The 18,539-nt window shown below is 46.1% G+C and overlaps 1 protein-coding gene across 1 annotated transcript; it reads left to right on the forward strand.

Annotated features, from left to right (window-relative positions):
• The first annotated feature begins 1,263 nt into the window (after window positions 1–1,263).
• Window positions 1,264–17,203, forward strand: SFXN4 (sideroflexin 4). Its single transcript, XM_019725270.2, has 14 exons — window positions 1,264–1,470; window positions 2,874–2,939; window positions 4,515–4,589; window positions 5,521–5,547; window positions 5,633–5,687; window positions 8,409–8,434; window positions 8,979–9,032; window positions 9,113–9,169; window positions 9,297–9,362; window positions 10,114–10,192; window positions 11,066–11,181; window positions 14,847–14,932; window positions 15,358–15,475; window positions 16,803–17,203. The coding sequence occupies exons 1-14, from the start codon at window positions 1,432–1,434 to the stop codon at window positions 16,878–16,880; spliced, it is 942 nt and encodes a 313-aa protein (XP_019580829.1). The 5' UTR covers window positions 1,264–1,431; the 3' UTR covers window positions 16,881–17,203.
• Window positions 17,204–18,539: the final 1,336 nt, after the last annotated feature.

Genomic DNA, 18,539 nt, shown 5'->3' on the forward strand with positions numbered 1-18,539 from the left:
TAATACAGGTGTGCTAAATACTATGGTACAATAGATGTATTCCTGGGGCATAAGGGGAACACTGAGGTGAGGAGGGGCATTTTACCCAGCTGTGGGCATCAGGGAAGGCTTCCTGGAAGAGGAGATGAACTCTTGAAGGCTATCAAAAAGAGCCAGGTGAGATGAGCAAAAGGAGCTGTGAAGTCACATGGGCCTAAAGAAAACGAGCTGGTTTCTTGTTCCTGTAGGGAGAGGCAAGCAGGGAATAGGCCAGCCCGGTGTTAACGGCCCAAACTGAGCACTTCCAATGGACCCAGCACTGTATTAGGGCTTTTACATGTTTTATGTCATTTGATCCTCAAGCAAACCATGAAATAGGTATAATTATTGTCCTCATTTTACAGATGAGTAGACAGACCTGGAGAGATTGACTTGACTAGGGTCACACTATGTAATGGGTATGCTGAGTCCCAGACCCAGGACTCCTGGGGCTCCCCTGAACACCCTAAACACCCACACTGGCTTCCACCAACACATCCATCCCAGTGAGGTTGACGAAGGGAGTGGCAGGAAAAAGGAAGGTGCATTTCTTTCCTCTATAAATCGTCCCTACTTGATGTGGTATTCAACAGAAGGAGCTGGATTTGTCCCAGCGCTGGAGAAAAACTGCTGGGCTGAGAGGTGGTGCACTGTCCACAGGGCCAGCTTCACCGTGGGCGCAGAGCCAGGGGTTGGGTTTAATGCTTCAATGTCGACATTTCTCCATCTTTTTTCAATAAGGGGAGCCAAATTTTCATTTTTCACTGGGCCACGAAAAGTATGTAGGCGGCCCTGACTATCCCCGATACCTGTACACGGGACTTGAAGGGGCAACTGAAGGGATTTTCCAGGGTAGTGTCCAAAAGCTTAGGTAGATGCTGGATAGGAGGGTTCCCATAGGTGACTCCTCCCGGCCCGGAAGCGGCCTCGCTACTCTGAGGGATGGAGCAGGATTGAAATGACTTGGGCTATGGGAGAGTTGGAGTCACAGGAACAGTGGGTGCGTGGGGTCTCGGGGGGGTAGAGGAGTGGAACCTGGAGGCGCTGGAAGGTGATGACACCGAGAAGCAGGCGCGCCGGGCCCCAGGACGGGAACACCGGGTGCGGGGCACCCCGGGCGTTTGCACGTGGTGACACCGAGCAGCGCGCGCGCAGGAACCAGGGAGCGAAAACAGCGGACACTAGGCGTCCGAGCCGCTGGCGCGTGGTGACACAGGGCGGCGCGTGCGCAGGCCGGGGTATTGGGAGCGGGGCGCGCGCGCCGGGGCGGGCACGCCTCCCGGCTCCGCCTCCGCCCGTGGCCTGGCGGCGGCGGCCTCTCCAACCATCGCCAAGGTCCCAGGAAGAGGAGCAGGAAAAGGAGGAAACGCAGGAGCCGCGCGTCTCTCAGGGTGCGGCGGCGCTACCGCCCGCATGGAGCCCAACGTGCGCTTCTGGATCACCGAACGCCAAGTACGGCTCGGGCCCCGCGGCTGGGGGCAGGGAGGGCGCGGGGCGTGACGTGTGTGTGAAGTCGCGGGCTGGCGGGATGACCTTGGGCAGGCCACGTGGCCATGCCACCAGCTTTCCCACCTTCGGACTCCGGCAGGCGACCAAGGGGAAACCCAAGCTTGCTGGATGCCGACGGCCAGAGCTGTTACCCGTGTGTCACTTCTACCCCAGGCCTGGCTAAGGAGGGTCGCCACAAAGTCACCTAAAGATCGCCTTAAATGAAGAGTCACCTCCTCGCAGGTGTCCGCCCTCTGCTGCCTGAGCTATTGCTGAGCACCAGATTGTGTCGGGTCCTCTATGGAGCCCCCAGCCTCCCACCTCAGTAGGCTCTGCCACCCACACTGGGAGCCTGTGGGCCTGTGAGCCTGTGGGCCGCCACCGACCGGCAGCGCAGGCTCCGCCCCCAGGCCGTGTCTAGCGCGGCGATGTCCAATAGGAATATGACCGGAGCCATATAGGTAATTTAAGTTTTTCTAGTAGTCACGTTAAAAAGGCAAAAAGAAACATGAAATTAATTTGAATAATATATTGTATTTATTTCAGTGGATACAAAATATTAACATTTCAACATGTAATATACAAATTATTAGTGAGATCTTTTACATCCATTTTTTGTATTAAGTCTTGGAAATCTGGTGTATATTTTGCACATACAGCATATCTCGATTTTGTCTGGCCACATACCAAGGGCTTCATAGCCACATGTGGCTAATAGACAGCACGATTCTAGGATGTTCTGTTTCAGCCTACCTGAAATAGGGCCCAGCCCGTTGTTTTTTTGTTTGTTTGTTTGTTTTTTAGGTGAGGAAGTAGAGAAGGGACAGGGAGCCCAAGTTGTCCCCGCACAGCCAGGACTCAAAGGCGGAACCACTGCAAAGTTTTGGGGCTTTTTGGAGCAGACCATGCCTCCTCTCTCCACATGTCAACCCAGCTGCCTTTATTAAGGCCTCGCTGGCGTGTTGGTTCTTTATGATTCGAGTTAATTAAGCCTTACAACAACCCTAACAGGGTGAAGAAACAGATTCTGAGACCTTTCTAGGTAGTTGGTTCAAGGTCATATGTGGGATGTGAACATAGGCCCATTTGACCCAGAGTCGGGGGTTTTAATCCTGAAGAGCAATTTGGTATTGGAATGGTTAAGAGCACAGGCCACTGAGTCTTTTCCTGGCTGGGCTTCCTTGACATTCATGAGCCCTTATAAGCCTCAGTTTCCTTATCTGTAAGATGGGGATATTGTGAGCATTTCAGGAGATGTTGCAGGTAAATAGCCCTATTCCATAACCAAAAATAATGTTAGCCATTATTATTACCATATGTCTTTGTTCTGCTGCTGTTAACCTCTTTGGTACTTTTCCCTTCTTAAGTCTTTTATTCAGAGATTTCTTCAGTGGACAGAGTTATTGGATCCTACAAATTTGGTCATTTCAATTGTAAGTATTTTCTTGTGTTCAGATATAATGAATTCCACATTTTATTCTGAAATGTGAAGACTGCATCCCTTTTGAAAGCAGTTGAAATAACAGAATCCACATCTATTTCCTCTTTTTATTCCTTCCCGATGAGCTTGTTGGATTGGAAGGGTGATACATAAAAGTGGACATCCATTTCACAGTGACTACCAAACCCAGGTCTGGGTGCTGGTGGTTCAGAGGGAATCAAAATAAATGTCCCTGGTAATGAGGACAGACTGGCACCACTAGTCACAGACCTTCATCTAGGGATTTAAGGGTAGGGTATAGCAGGGAATTGAGGGAGGGGTTGAGGAAAGGCTGAGCGGGGGAAGGGAATGTAAGCAAAGTCCAGGATAGGAGAGCAGGTCATGCAGTCACTGGGACTTTTTACACAGGGAACCAGGAAGTTCTTGGAGGGCCATTCAGAGGAGAGGAGTTTGCGCTTAGCCTACAGGGCAAAGTTTGTGTTTCAGAGGGTCTCTGGTCATAGCGTGGTGAGTGACGGGGGAGCAGACCGTAAGCAAGGTGATCTGTGCAGGGGATGGCTCTGCTTCCAGGTGAAAGACAAGGGTTTGAAGTAGGTGTGGCTGAGGAATGAGGAGGAGATGTCCTGTCACCAGCAATGACCCTTTAGGGCCAGACCCAAAGGGACACTCCTTCCATCCTTGTACTCAAGATGTTTCATTCAGCCTTATTTATAATAGAGAAAAACAGAAAATAACCTGCATGTCCATTGGTAGAGAAACATAATATGATATACTCATACTGTGGTATATTGATTAGCTGTTAAAAGTGATCTAGTTATCAACATGATATTACGTAGAGACAGACAATACATATGGTGTAAAATGGAAAAACATGTCTGTGATGTTTAGTGAAAAAGCAAGATGCATAAATACAGTATTTATGCAAATTACAACATAAAAAACCAATGCTGCACATTTGTTTATGGATACATGTATTCATGTGAGTATAAGTATAAAAAATGGACTGGAAGTTTATACCTTGAACTCATAATAGTGGTTGCCTCTGATACAATGAGGAGGGAAATGAGGATGGAGGTGATGGCTCTTTTGGGAAAAAAAGAAGCAAATACAACTGAATGTTTACAGTTATTCTGGATGAGGGGATTATGGGTATGCAGTCATGTTTATATTCTCTGTATTTAATTTCTTCCCGCAAATTAAGTAAAATAGGAAATAAGACTGAACTGATTAGATGTGGGGTAAGAGAGGAGGGATTCCAGGTTTCCGACTTGCACTGCCAGGTGGATGGTGGTATTCACTGAGATGGTTGACATCCGAGAAGAATGCAGGAGGGGTCGGTGGGGGGGGTTGGGTAATGGCAGCACCGGTGGACCAGCTGCTGGAGCTGGAGGCTGGGCGGTCTGAATCAGAATGACATACGGGACTATCCTAATGGAAACGCTCAGGGAGCAGAGAGCCTTGGCTCCATGTCTCGTTGAAATCAGGTGTGATGAACATGTGCTCCCTGTATCTGGATAAATCTGAACAGCGATGAGCTCATGCTTGATTTCTTTATGTCTGATTATAGGACAAAATAGAAAAATCGAGGCAACTATTATTAACAAATGAAGATGCATCTGTTCGTGACTTGGAGGACCAACAGGTATGTCGTGAGTGCCTGGTACCCGGCTGTGCCTGGTGAGCTTGGTCCAAGGCTGGGTGTGGTTGCCTTCAGGTGATTCTGCTGGCATTGTCTGCAATCAGGTGGAACTTGATCATTGAAAACACTGCCCAAGGGATCTGCTTTGCAAAACTGGCTTAGTTTTCTAAATGTAGTTAGAATTCCTTCTCATAAACTGGATTAGTATTAGACACTAGTAGTAGGAACTAGTATTAAGGAGAAAAATCATAGGGTCTCTCCTGTGCAATGGGTATTAGTGGGGATTCTCTGTAGCTGATTCCTGGAGCCCCACGGCAAACTCCAGAATTCATGCAGGCCTCAGAAGTCAGCATCTATTACCCATTGGAGGCAGTGTCCCAGGGCAGGGTCCCATTCCTGTCCAAAGATTCAAAGCAAGTATTTGTTACCTACCTTGCAGTGTATGGAGTTTCCAGAACCCACAAACGTCAGTCCCATGAGGCCGCCTGTGGAAAGCTCACAGATCTAACCTGGTATTTCTAAGAGCTTGTTCCAGCCTCTGGGCTCACAGCCTGGCTCTGTTGCAAGTGACTTGGCTCATGGTGTGTCGTCTGCACACAGCCTGCTCTGCTCTGAGCCAGGCTAGATTCAGGGTCTCACCTGAGGAATAAGTTAGATGTTGGCCTTGAGTCCTCTCCAGGGTCAGAGACTTAGAGCCTTTTAATATTTTGGTCGTTTTCTTGATGTGGATCATTTCCTTGCTTGTTGTTAGTTCATTTGTTCCTTCATCTGTTGGATTCCTGTATTATGATGTGTTCTGTCCATGTGGTATTAAGCAGTTCTGCCCTTCACTCTCTGAAAGGTGGCGCACAGGCAGCTCCTTTAATGAGACTGGAGAGATTTGTTTGCTGCCAAACCACCTTTAAAAGCTATTGCTTGGTTTTTCTCTTTTTAGGTACAAGAAGCTTGGAAGAGAAGCCTTGTAAGTTTCAGCCCCTCCCTAGTTTTTCGCCTCCTAAAATAACAAAACCAACATCAAACTCACCTTTGTGCTTCCCCTTTCGAAGTCCACAGTCCATCCTGACAACAGCACACTGATCCCCGTCCCTTTCCGACCTGCAGGTAAGCCGATTCTCATGTGCAGAAGTGGGGCGGGAAGATATGGTTTGTAACAGAAAACTCGGCCTGCCTTATGTTAATTGTTTTTTTTTCCTAGAAGGATTTCTGATGGTGAGTCTGGAAACCACAGCTTTGAAAGAATGTTTCAAAGGTCTGGGGTTGATAGCCGAGAAGAACAGGATTGGGGCCCAGAGCTGTGTCCAGTCCTGTAGAAAGATCTTGGCACTGGGAGTGAGGGGACAGGCCTGGGGCTGAATGGCGCCCTGCTCCCTCATTCCCAAAGAACAGTTACTTCAGGGATGGTTTGTACGAGGTGTGATCAAACAACATGGTGAATGTTTAAATAAAAACAAATTATTAAAGTAAAAGACACATTGCAATTAATCCCTCTCAAAATACTCCCCTCGCTTTGAACACACATATCCCATCATTCTTGCCACTTTCCGAAGCAGTTCTAGAAGTCCTCTTTCACGAGTGTCGTGGCTGTCATGGCTGCCTTGGTGTCCTGAGTCATTTTGACTTTGGGGAAGGTCTGTCACACGGTGCCAGATCCAGTGAATAAGGTAGATGAGGACACACCGTAATGTTTTTATTTGAAAAAATTGCCATATACCGGAAGTGATGTGTGACACAGAGCACTGTCATGATGGAGGATAATTTATGGAACACTTTAATAAAGCACACCTTCTCTCAACCGTAGTTCACACCCAACTGACTGCACTGAGCAAGTTGAAACTTGTCACACACTGTTACTAAGGTTCAACATGCCGCTTCCTGTATTGAAGATCCCTGCCTTTCTGTTGTTGGCACTTGGCAGCAGCATTCACCGTAATTTTTGATCACAACTGAAAGGCGCCATGTCACACATCACTTCTGGTACGGCAATTTCTGTCAAAAACATGATGTGTCCTCTTTCACGTTGCCCTCATTCACTGAATCTGGCCCCGTGCAACTTCTGGCTCTTCTCCAAAGTCAAAATGACCGTGAAAGGTAAACGTTTTGAATTGATTCAGGACATCGAGGCAGCCATGACAGTGCAACTAAAGACACTCACGAAAGAGGACTTCCAGAACTGCTTCAGAAAGTGGCAAGAATGATGGGACAAGTGTGTTCGAAGCGAGGGGGAGTATTTTGAGGGGGATTAATGGCAATGTGTCTTTTACTGTATTAAATTTTTTTTTTATTTAAACATTCACCTTATTGTTTGATCACACCTCGTACGTACTAGTGTTATGAATTCCATTTAGTATTCTCTCTCGTATTTTAACTAAAAAGGAAATAAATCCATGATCACGTAGGGTTCTTCCAACTATAAAATTCTCTCTATATTACAAACAAGAAACTGGGAACAACGTAAATACCAAACAATTCAGACTGTAGGTAAGTAATTCATTAAAAAGAATGAGGTAAATCCTGTGTGCTAATATGGAAGAATAGATCTCCAGAAACTAGTATTAAGGAGAAAAAAGCAAAGTGTGAAACAGTGTATAGGGAACCCGTTTGTACATGTAAGTCCTGTGTGTGTGAGAGGGAGAGAGAGGGAGAATTTGCATATATCCTGAAGCATCTTGTGAAGGACAAACACTCTCGTTTCTCAGCATTCCACTCTCAGTGCTTCACTTGTGACGTCAGATGTGTATGAGCTTCTTCCACACCCACCAATTCTGTGGCGCCAGCTGGATGTCCTACAATTTTAACTCAATTCTGACACTGTCCACCTGGAATTAGCTTCAGATCCCGCAAGTTAAGGGTTCAGTCGCAAGACTGCCCCCACTTCAGATGCCAATTGGAAGTCCAGTTGTCACCTGTGCTTCCAGTCTCCTCTAAATTGGAAGTTCCCACGACCCCCTCCATAGGTTCAAAATTGCTAGAATGGTTCACAGTTCACTTAGTAGATTATGGATTTCTTATAAAAGTATATAACTCAGGAGCAGCCAGATGGGAGAGATGTGTAGGATGAGGTGTGGGGGGAAGGGCGAGAAGCTTCATTAAAGCCACAGTTCCAAACCTCCCTGTGTTCACCAACCTGGAAGCTCGCCAGACCACCTTGGTTAGCATTTTTAAATGGAGACTTGATTAGTTGGCAAGGTTGGTTAAATCATTGGCAATTGGTGGTAAGCCCAACCTCCAGCCCCTCTCCCCTCCCTGGAGATAGAGGAGGTTGGGGGAAGTGGGGCTGAAAGGTCCAACCCCCTAATCACCTGGTTGGTTGCTCTGGCAACCAGCTCCCAGCTTTAGGGGCTTTCTAAACGTCAGTTCATTAACAAAGTCTGCAGTGGTTGAGAGGGGCATGTTATGAATAACAAAGACACTCCTCTCACCTTTATGGAGATCTCAGGAAATTCTTTGGGTTTTAGGATCTTTGTTCTAGCCTTGGGGAGAGAAAGCAAATACACAGTTCTTATCATAAATCGCAGCATCCAGAGGTATTAAATTCTTGTGGCTGGATGACTAGCCGGTTAACCCCACTTACCTTCAGTGAGAGGTACTCGGAAAGCTGATGGGAGCCTTGTTAGGTCTTTCTGTACCGTCCTGATTTAAATTTTTGCCATATACACATATGGCAACAGTTGTTATTTGTATTAGGAAAATAAAAAGTGAGTAAAAAATACCCTTTGCCATCCATGCTTTCAGGAGGCAAAGACGAGATTTTCGAGACTGTTCGGGTGGGCGGTGCCCCCTTTGCCTATCTGCAGTCACTGACCCTCTTCTTTTCTCTGTTAGCTTTCCTGCCTTTCACGGCGCCCATGGTGAGTAAACTACCCCTCACCATTGAGTAAGCAGGCGGGGGTTTAGGCAGCTGTCCACCCATCTCCTTACCTCGGTGGCTTGTGTCTCCAGCTCCCCACCCCTGTCCCGCGACTGCCTGATAGATGGTTAAGGATCCCCTACAACTGACCCTTGTTTGCTCTTCATATATTCCCATCCCACACCCTCTTATCCATCGGGGCATCCAGGCCTCTGGAAGGTCCACAGTGTCACAAGGTAATCCTTTGACTGCCTACTGTGCCCAAAGCACTGTGGGAGATCTGTGAGTTAAGATGTGCTTCCTGCCTCACAGTTGCAGGTCTCAGATACGAGGACCACTTTGAGACCCCTGAGTTTCCTTAGTGCCCGGCTGCTGCCTATTCAGCATTGCTTGTCCACTGACCGGTGTCTCCCTGCATCGGTCCCTTTGTCTCCTTGTCCCAGTTCCTGGGGGCTCCGTTCGGCATTTCCCGAGGGAAGTTCTTTGCTCCTACAATCTCTGCCTCCTCCAAAACACTATAACTCTGCTTGTTTTTTTCTTTAAAGGTATTTTTGTCGCTGGTGTCAGTAAAAAGTCTCAAGTCCATGATTTTACCTCAGGTAGCAACTGTTTCTATTTCATGATTACTCAATTCTGTTCTTGAAACCAAAATGTGATCTATTTGCCTGTCTTCCTGCAGTTTGCCTTCTATACCTACAATAGTGCATTCAACATCATCAATGGAAATGCAAGTTATGTGAGTATTAGGAGGCCCAGAGCATTGCAATTTTGTGTTATTTGTTTCGTAGTTATTCTTTATTTAATTGTGTTTACTGAGTAAGACTGTGGTATTTGCTAAATATGTCCTTTTGATTTTTCCCTAGAATCGTCACCCATATGAGAGTATATTGCTAGGGGCAGGAGTAAGTGCTTCTACAACCTTTTTTGGAGTAGGTATTTAAAAATTCTGTCAAATCTTCTTTTTTGGTCCTCAGAATTTAAAAAAAAAAAAGTTTATCCTGGTTAGAAATCTATGTTCCAGGGCAGCCAGTTGGCTCAGTTGGTTAGAGCACAGTGCTCATAACACCAAGGTGGCCGGTTCAATTCCCACATGGGCCAGTGAGCTGCGCCCTCCCCCACTAGATTGAAAACAATGACTTGACTTGGAGCTGTTGGGTCCTGGAAAATCACACTGTTCCCCAATATTCCCTAATAAATTTTTTTAAAAAATCTGTGTTCCAACTTAAACAATTTAGAAAGTATGACTAAGACAGAAGAAAATAAAAGTCACCTGTAATCCTACTACCTCCATATAATCGTGTGAACATGCCATGCTCAGTACTTTTATCTGTTTTAAAAATTAATTTGTGTGCCATGAACATGTTATACAAATTATATATTACTTTGCATGTCAGGATATTGTAATGGTTAAAAATGTAGACTTTAGAGTCAGATAAGCCTGAGTTTGTATCCTGGCTCAATTCCTTAACAGCTCAGTGACTCTGGACATGTTGTCACTTCTAGAAGCCTCTGTGTATTCCTGATGATTAGTAGAGCAGCTCAAGGCTGCAGGAATTAAAAAACTCACGGAGAGCACTGGCTGTGGTCTGACCTGTGACAGGAAGGAGGTCTCTGCTGTTCAAATACATTCAGCTGATTTTTTTCGTCCCATGCAATAATGATTTTTCTCTTATTTTCTAGTTATGCTCTCATTTACTCCAAGTAAAGTTGCAACTGAAAAACATTCTCGTAAGAAAAACCTTGCCTGTTATCATTCTCGGTAAGCAGGAAGCATGCTGTCTTTGTGGTCTTTGAGCCTTTCCCCCATCTTTAGGGACACCCAGGTCCTTTGGCCACAGCATAGCTGATGACAGCCACCATTTGCAGCTGGCTGGTGCCTCCAGGCCCAAATTAAGTCTTTGGTTTGAGAGGTGACACTTTCTCTGTAGATACCCTGTTTGTTGTCAAAGGATGAACACAAACCTGGAAATACAAATTACGTTTTAAAGACCACCTGTACGTGCCCTCCACATGTATTATTCCAATTCATCCTGAGAGCAATTTATGGGTAGGTGATATTATTCCCATTTACGGATGAGGACACTGAGGCCAGGGGACATTAAGTAACTTTCCTGGGGTCACACAGGGAAGTAGTGGTATAGGGGATTCCAGCTGGGCAGTCTGACCGAGGGAGGGACAGACACATTAAACAACTGTTTGAAGTTTGCCGGTCTGCAAGTTCACTAATTCCTGCCCCAAATTTGGGTTTGGGAATCTTAGCACTTTGAAGAGTGGCAGAATGTCAGTGGTAAAATTTGGGAAATTATGTTACAGAAACCTGGTCAAACCAGCAAAGATTTGGGTGGGGGGAGGGAGCGGGGGCATGTTTCAAGGACCCCGGGGTTTCTCCTGGAACCCTGTCAAGGAGCCAGGCTGGACTTTGAGGAGTATTGGAACCTGGTGCTAGGTTGTAGTCAGGACAGTTCTAACCCCAGCTCCCCAGCCCCAGGAAAGAGCTTGGTTGGCCCAGCACACGTCAGGTGCTTGCTAAGCGCTGGGGAGGTGCAGCCATCAGAGAAAGGCTTGACACCGGACAAGATGTGCCTTCCCTGGACCGAAACTCATCTTTGTGTTCTCTTCTTTCCATCCACAGCCCAAGTCAGCGGACTGAATGTTGTTGCGTCCCGAAGTTTTGAGTCCACGCGAGGGATTGAGGTCATGGACAAGGAAGGCAATGTCGTGGGCTTTTCCAGAAGAGCTGGGACAAAGGTAGGGGTGCGCTCTGGAGCCCTAGCTGCTTGCCCTTGAGGCGAAGAATTGAATTTTCTGTTTGAGAGCCGGTGACAAATTCATGTCTCCCTTCGACCTTTCCTTATCCTGTCTTCCTTCGTTCATTATGCTGAGAGAGATTTTACATTTTACACCCTGATGTTTAAAAGATGGTGCATTAGTCTGGGTTCTCCAGAGAAACAGGACCAGTAGGATATCTTTCTGTCTTATCTATATACATTTATGTTAGGAGATGTATGTATTTATTTATTTAAAGTGATCTATTTATTTATTTAAAGTGATCTATTTTACATAATTGGCTCAAGTAGGGCTGAGAATGTGTAGGCCGGCCTGCAGACTTGAAGCAGAATTTCTTCTTTGGGAAACCTCCGATTTTGCTCTTAGAGCCTTGAACTGATTGGATGAGGCCCACCCACACCCCGGGGTGGTGGTGAGCTGCTTTACTTAAAGTCAGTTGATTGGAGATGTTACACGTCTGTAAAGCCCCTGCACAGCAACACCTCCGTTTGCATTTGATTAACTGGGCACTGTAGCCTAGCCGAGTTGTCTCATAAGACCAACTATCACAGATGGGTGTCTGCCAAACACTGGCTCTCTCTGAGTGTGAGATCTGGTTCTTCAAGCTCAGCATCCACTCTTTCCTCCTGCTCTGTACTTGCGGAAGTCTGTGGACACCCTCTCTGCATTTAAGAGAAACTCTCTCTCCACCTCACAGCAGACGGTCTTCATCTTTAAGCACCAATTTGCTGTCAAGAATGGCCTTAGAAAATCCAATGCTGTGACCTAAAACTCTTCTAGAAGGCCTCCATTTTTCATAAGTTTTATTATTAAATAGTTTGTTCATTTGCTCTAGTCAACACAGTGCCTTTTGTACGCATTCATTTCTGGGAACCTGCAATAGCCTATGGTAGTTTTTTCAGCAAGTGAGATCTTTTTTGGTATCTGTGAAGTGATTTTAGCCGAACCATTGTAAGGTGAGGCAATTGTTTGCAAATGGCAGAAAGAGCGGAACAGCCCCTGATACGAAGCAGAGAGAATGACTGCACTCCCTACAGTGTCAGCATTCAGGGCACACCCTTAGCCTGGTGCCAGGCTTGTCTGGAAGAGGAGGTCGGAAAAGATGGCTGCTCCCCGGGTCGGGAACTTGATTATCACTCGCCTTTTGAAACATGTTACTCTAATAAATCCTGTCCGTGATTTACAAAGCTGAATTATAAACCGTCAGATATACGCTGCGGTGTTTCTACCAGTCTGTCCAGTAGCATGTCTGAAAAAAATGGCCACTTTTCTCAACGAATTACAATCAGACATGATAATTGCAAGTTAACCAAGAGGGCAATCGCTGCCAGAAATTATACCTCGTTTTTGAAATGAAGGTTCTGTGCGTAAGAGACCTTTTTTTAACAGCTTTATTGAGGTAATTTACATACTATAAAGTTCATTGTAAGAGTATAGTTTGATGAATTTTAGTAAATTTAAACAGCAGTGCAGCCATCATCACAGTCCAGTTTCAGAACATTTTCATCACCCTGCAAATTTCCGTCGTGCTCATTAACAGTCACTCTGCCCTCCCACCCCCAGCCCTAGGGAAACACTGGTCTGCTTTATGTCTTCACAGTATGGCCTTTTCCAGAAATTCCATATAAATGAATTCTACAATAGTTTTTTGTGTTCGGCTTCTTTCACTTTTGAGGTTTATCCATCTTTTAACACGTTTCAATAGTTTGTTGCTTTTTATTGCTGAGCAGTATTCCATGGTGTGGATATAGCACATTTTGGCTTTTCCATTCCCCAGGCGATGGATATTTGGGTGGTGTCCAGTTGTGAGGGGTTATGTGTAATGCTGCTCTGAAGGTTGATACGTAGCTCTCTGTGTGGATATATGTTTGCGTTTCTCTTCAACTCAGGTTTCACTGCAGGCTGTTGGTGGTGTTGTGAACTATTCATACAGCTAAAGAATGAGAGTGAGAGCAAGTGTTGAATCTACAAGTTGCTTCTCAGCACTTCTGGCCTCCAGGCACCCTGCTAGGCTCTGGATACCCAAGCCCTCACCAGTCCGAATCCCTTCTCTCCAGGAGCCCCAAGCGCTGGGCCTCCTAGTGGGGAGGCAGCCTCAGGCCTTGCTAAGCTATCTAGGTATCTAGACCATCTCACCAGGAGGAACTTCATCTTTTGTGTGAATGCCAGTTTAGGGTAAAAGAAAGGTTTGATGGTTGGCTTTTAAAAAAAAAAAGTTTATCTTTCTCTTAAGAATAGTGTCTGCAACTGTGCGTAAGCATAAGCATTCTTTTATCATTTCCCTGTCACCGAAAGGTTTATTTTCTTTGGCTAAAATTTCAGAAACTGCGTAACCACCAATATCTGATTGTAATAGGGCACCTTAGATCAGATTTCAGGAGCCTAGTCCATGTTGTTTTCCCTAGACTGGCCTTGTAAGCCACTCAGTTACAAACTATAACTGGTCTCCCAATGCCTCCTAATGACGGCTGGCTTGTTTGGAGTGTCTTCCCCTTGCACGAGATAAATGGAAAGGGGCTGACCTCACAGCACTGACATGGAAACACACCACGCTCAGCGGCCACTTTTCTCTTCCTGAAGAAGAGGGATTTTATTCTATATTCCTGAAAGTTTATTTTAAAAGCCACCCTCCTTGGCTTCCTCTGCCCTTGTTGGGGAAAGGCATTCCCAGCAGAGGGATTGGATTAGCTGAGCATCAGTGTAACAAGCAGAGAGTGGGTGCCAGGCATAGGAGAGGAGCCCAGAAGGCAGGCTGTGGCCTGGTCCTGGGAAACCGGAAGTGGGAGGAAGGGCGCTGAGGGAAGGGAATGGTGGCACGTGTACCTGTTTATCTTTTGTACAGTTGTGCTGTATGTAGAGTTGTATCTTACACAGGGGTTGGGTTCTGAAGTTAACATGTTAGTGTCATCTGTAATCACTGTTTCCCTTAGAAGTTTCCTACTTTGCCCTTGAGTACACATGATTTTGTGCATATAAAACCCATACCGTACGTTATATGTTTAAATGTTCACTATATAGAGTAATGTATATAATAGAAATGAGAAAAATGTTATAAGCTATACGTACATGTTTGTGCAAAATAAAATTTTATAGCACACTTTTCATTACACAGGCAAAAGATGTGTGAACACAGGTGGGCTCGTGGATGTTACCTACAGTGTGAGGCCGTGCTGTTGCACACTGAGCTGGGCTTTTGGAGGATTCCTCCACTGGAAGAGTGGGAATAACTGGGAGGCCAGTGGCAGAGTCTGGATTGGAAGGAAAACATGGATTGGTCCTCAGTGACAAAACCCAGCATTTGTACCAAGGAGACAGCCATCGGCTCTGAGGGAGGATTTGTCTATAAGCTGCCTTTGCTCATACTTAGTATTTGGAGTGGTCGGCGGACTGATGGAGACTGTTAGAGTCAGGGGGAGGTCAATCCCGACTTCAGTTAATCCTGGCACTGACCCCAGCCCTCCTCCATACCTGGGCGTGTCAGGCGCTGCCTCCACCTCTTTCCACTTCATTATTTTTTTTAAGTGAGCAAGGAGAGTTGCTGTTTGCTTGTCTCTGTCATGAGTTACAGGATCCCTAGGAATTGGCTCACTGCATGTGCTAAGCTGCTTTCTTTCCCTTTCTACTAGGCCGTTAAAGATACAGCTACGTCCAGAGTCATGCTGTTTGGGACCTCAGCTTTGATTCCTGAAGTCTTCTCATACTTTTTTAAAAGGTACGATGTATGCTCCTCTCCCCAGGTAGGAATAAGTATTTTGACCGTCAGAATCCTTATACAACTTGTCAAATACCGAATCTGGTGGGACGGATGGGAAGAAGTTGCTTCAGTGGGCTTCCTACTAAACACTCTGTCACCGTTACGACAGTAGGACTGACTGGAGGCAGGCATGGAAATCCAGATGTGTATATGCCAACAAACTTGTCATCTGGCCCAGGCCTGTGTTCGGTTAGCTGTGTGTTCTCGGGCATGTTCCCTGCTGAAGCACGTTTCTCCACTTCTAGAATGAAGGGATCAAATGAGCAAATGCACATGACGTGCTTAACCCCAGGCCTGACGCTAGTGAGTAAGACAACTGGCTGCCATTAGAGCAGAGGACCAGCCTCTACAACAAGCCCTGTAACCTTCCTTGTCTCTTACAGGACCCAGTTATTCCTGCGCTATCCGTGGTCATTGTGGACCCTGAAGCTGTCTTGTACTGTCCTTGTCATGGGACTGATGGTGCCAGTTTCTTTCAGTATATTCCCGCAAACTGGACGGGTGAGTATCATTTCTTCTCCCTGTGAAAAATCAGCAAAGTTTACAATACACTTTTGTAAAGAAAATAACATCATTTACGTAGAATCTCATCCTCCAGATCACTTGTGCAGTTTTGGATTCTGTTTTTCTTCATGGTATATCAGAAGCGTTTTCCTAGGACTTGAAAGCAACCATCCTTTGAGATATTTTAAATACTCCATAATATTCTATGCCAATGCCCATTCAGTGGAACTTTCTGCACTGATGGAAATGTCCTGTATCTGTGGGGTCCAGTACGGTAACCACTAGCCACAGGTGGTTGTTTAGCACTTGAAATGTGGCCAGGATGACTGAGGAACTGAATTTTAAATTTAAAGCACTCACATGCAGCTACTGTATTGGACAGCATGGTTGTATAGACTAAGATATGTTATAATTCAAGAGTCAGACTCCCTGGACTCAAGTTCCCAGCTCCTCCACGACCGCGATCAATCTGCTTAAACTCTCTGAGACTCAGTTTCCAAATCGGTTAGAGAATGGTGAGGATAATAGTAACTCGCAAAGGGTTGTTGCTGGTGCCAAGGGCATTGTTGGTGCTAGCTGGCATTAGCAACGTATGTTATTTCTAGGCTGAATATTTCCAGTGCTTGTTTCTGTCACTGAAGTTAAAAATCAGTCATGTCCTCGAAGCATTTATATTTATGGAATGACCTTGTTCAAAACCCAAATTCTCTAAGTTTAGGTTTATAGAATTGTTAATTCAGGCCACTTTGCCAGCACGTAACATAGAAGTTTTACATTATTTCAGATAGTTGTTACACTCACTATGACGGGCAGTGAGGGGCAGGGAGCAGGAGGAGTAGCTTCTCATTAAAGTAACATTTTAGAGGAAGAAAATATCCTTAATCCTCACAGCCCCCCCCCACTAGAACATACTTTGTTACAATAAGATTGCAATAAAAGTGAACCCTTTTGCAAATAATTACTTATGATTGCATTGGGACTCAGATGGAATAGATAGCTTATCTGAAGATTAGGTCATTTAGAGAAGTCTTTAAATCTTGTGGGATTGGCAGATTGTGAAGAGTTACAGCTGAGTGATGCATGCACGAGGGTTCATTATATTCTTTCTGCATTTGCTTTTGCAGAAATTTGAAAATTTCCAATTTTCCATAAGAACGTTCTTAAGAAGTTAGGTTTTTTGCTCTAGATTAGACATCACTGAAAAAGTTGGACTGTGAACTAAATGTTCTCTGAAAAAATTTTTTTTAAAAAAAAAAAAAAGCTTGGCTTCTAAGGCAAGAAAAGTTCTTAACATGAATACTAAGAATTTAACTTTGTTTTTCAGATACAGTGCAGTAAGCTTGAAAAGGAAATTCAGTCTGCCACAGAAGAAACAGAACTCTTCTATAACAGAGGGGTGTAGGGGTGAGTTTTAGGTGAATTTATTTGGTTCCTGCTTGAAAACCTTCATCTCAAGGTTTCAGTTTCGAGAACTCTGCCAGAGGTCTCCTGGAAACCCGAGGTATCTGCGCAGACAGGATGGCTTACAGTCACACATGCCAAGACCTTGTCAAGGCCGGTCATGCCTGGGGTTTTTAAGCCTGGAGAGAGATGAGAAGCTGTCCTCTCTGACCCACCCCCACGGGGTTGCTGAGGGGATGGGTGATACGAAGATTCAGTTTTCTATTCATTTGTCAGCCCGTGAAAGGCTACTGTGAAATTACTAATAAATATGTCTAAAGTTGAGTATTTGAAAAAATAAAGAAGGGTCCACCAAGTCCAGGGCACAGGCATTAAATTGGTGGCCCAACTCAAAGTAGATGTGAACCTCTGGTGAGCTGTTGAAAGCCTCTGACCCCCAAAGCAATCCTGTTTCCCTGCTCAGCTTACTCCCGGTTTTGGACAACTACTTAAACTCTTGGCTACCCACCACTGAGCTCCTGCTTTCTTCTCACTGGCAAACAACCCTGCCTCCTCCTTCATAGTGACAACCAAGGCTATTTATTGGCCAGCCACGGAACCTCCTGACACCAGATCTGCTGACCTCCCTCTCTACCCGCACCCAGCCTTCCCTCCTCCATGACAGGTCAGCTGGGCCCCAGGCTCTGGGCCCGTCCCTTCTTATTTCCTCAGGCCCCCTGCCTCCAGCCACCTCTGTCTGCTCCTTCCCAGTAACATTTAAGCTGCTTGAATCACCTGCCTCATGAAAAAAATCACACACACACCCGCCCCATTTATAGCCAAACTTTTCCAAAGATTGTCTGTACTGTTTCCACCCCACCTTCCGCTCTGCTGAGACTGCTCTCAGCCATGCCCCAAACGCTGCACCACCTCTGCTGGCTTCTCAGACTTGTCACTGGGTGCTCTCCCGAGTAATAGGCCCACACCAGCTAACGCCTGCACTTTGCCATTTGGATGTCCCCTTGAGACTTCCCAATCTCAGGAAGTGTCACCACCACTTACAAATGCTTCAGACAGGAACACTGGTGGCATCCCTCCTCCTCTGTCCTCACACCCCCTTCAGTAGACCAAGCCCAAGTCATCTCTGGAACTCACTCCACGTCCACTTCTACTGCCCAGCTCAGTCCAACAGCATCCCCTGCTGGTCTCACGCGTATCAATCTGGCTCCCTCCGCTCCGAGCTCCAACCTGCTCTTCTAAGTCTTAAATGGCTCCCCCACGCACCCAGGTCAAGTACAGATTCCTTGCCATGCTGGCAAGAGCCTTTGCCTTGCTCATCTCTTGCCACTCCCTTTCCTCTCTGGACCAATATCCAGTTCTTCCAATGGGCTGTGGTCTCCCTGCTCTGGGCCTTCTCACCCCCTTTCCTCTGCCCTGGGCCAACTCCAGCTTATGCGTCATGTCTGACTTGCACACTCACTCCCTCCAGGAAGCCTTGCAGGACTGTGTTGAACCAGGGGCCTCTCCCATGTGCCCCGTGGACTCTGTGCCTTGAGCACAGGAACTGTCCAGTGCACCAGAGGAGCCCCAGGATACAACAGTCCCTGGCACAGAGTGGGTACCCAAGTATTTGCATCCTGGAGGAATGTTTCCAACACACCCTGCCCCAAATCATCAAATA

Source organism: Rhinolophus sinicus, linkage group LG07, assembly GCF_036562045.2.
Source record: "Rhinolophus sinicus isolate RSC01 linkage group LG07, ASM3656204v1, whole genome shotgun sequence".
Classification (NCBI taxonomy): Eukaryota; Metazoa; Chordata; class Mammalia; order Chiroptera; family Rhinolophidae; genus Rhinolophus; species Rhinolophus sinicus.

What these genes read in the sequence shown, in the direction of transcription:
- SFXN4 (XM_019725270.2), top strand. Translation starts at nt 1,432, where the DNA reads ATGGAGCCCAACGTGCGCTTCTGGATCACCGAACGCCAA. An exon ending in GTGACTTGGAGGACCAACAG is followed by an intron (nt 4,590 to 5,520) that starts GTATGTCGTGAG and finishes TTCTCTTTTTAG; the next exon opens with GTACAAGAAGCTTGGAAGAG. An exon ending in AAGCTTGGAAGAGAAGCCTT is followed by an intron (nt 5,548 to 5,632) that starts GTAAGTTTCAGC and finishes CCCCTTTCGAAG; the next exon opens with TCCACAGTCCATCCTGACAA.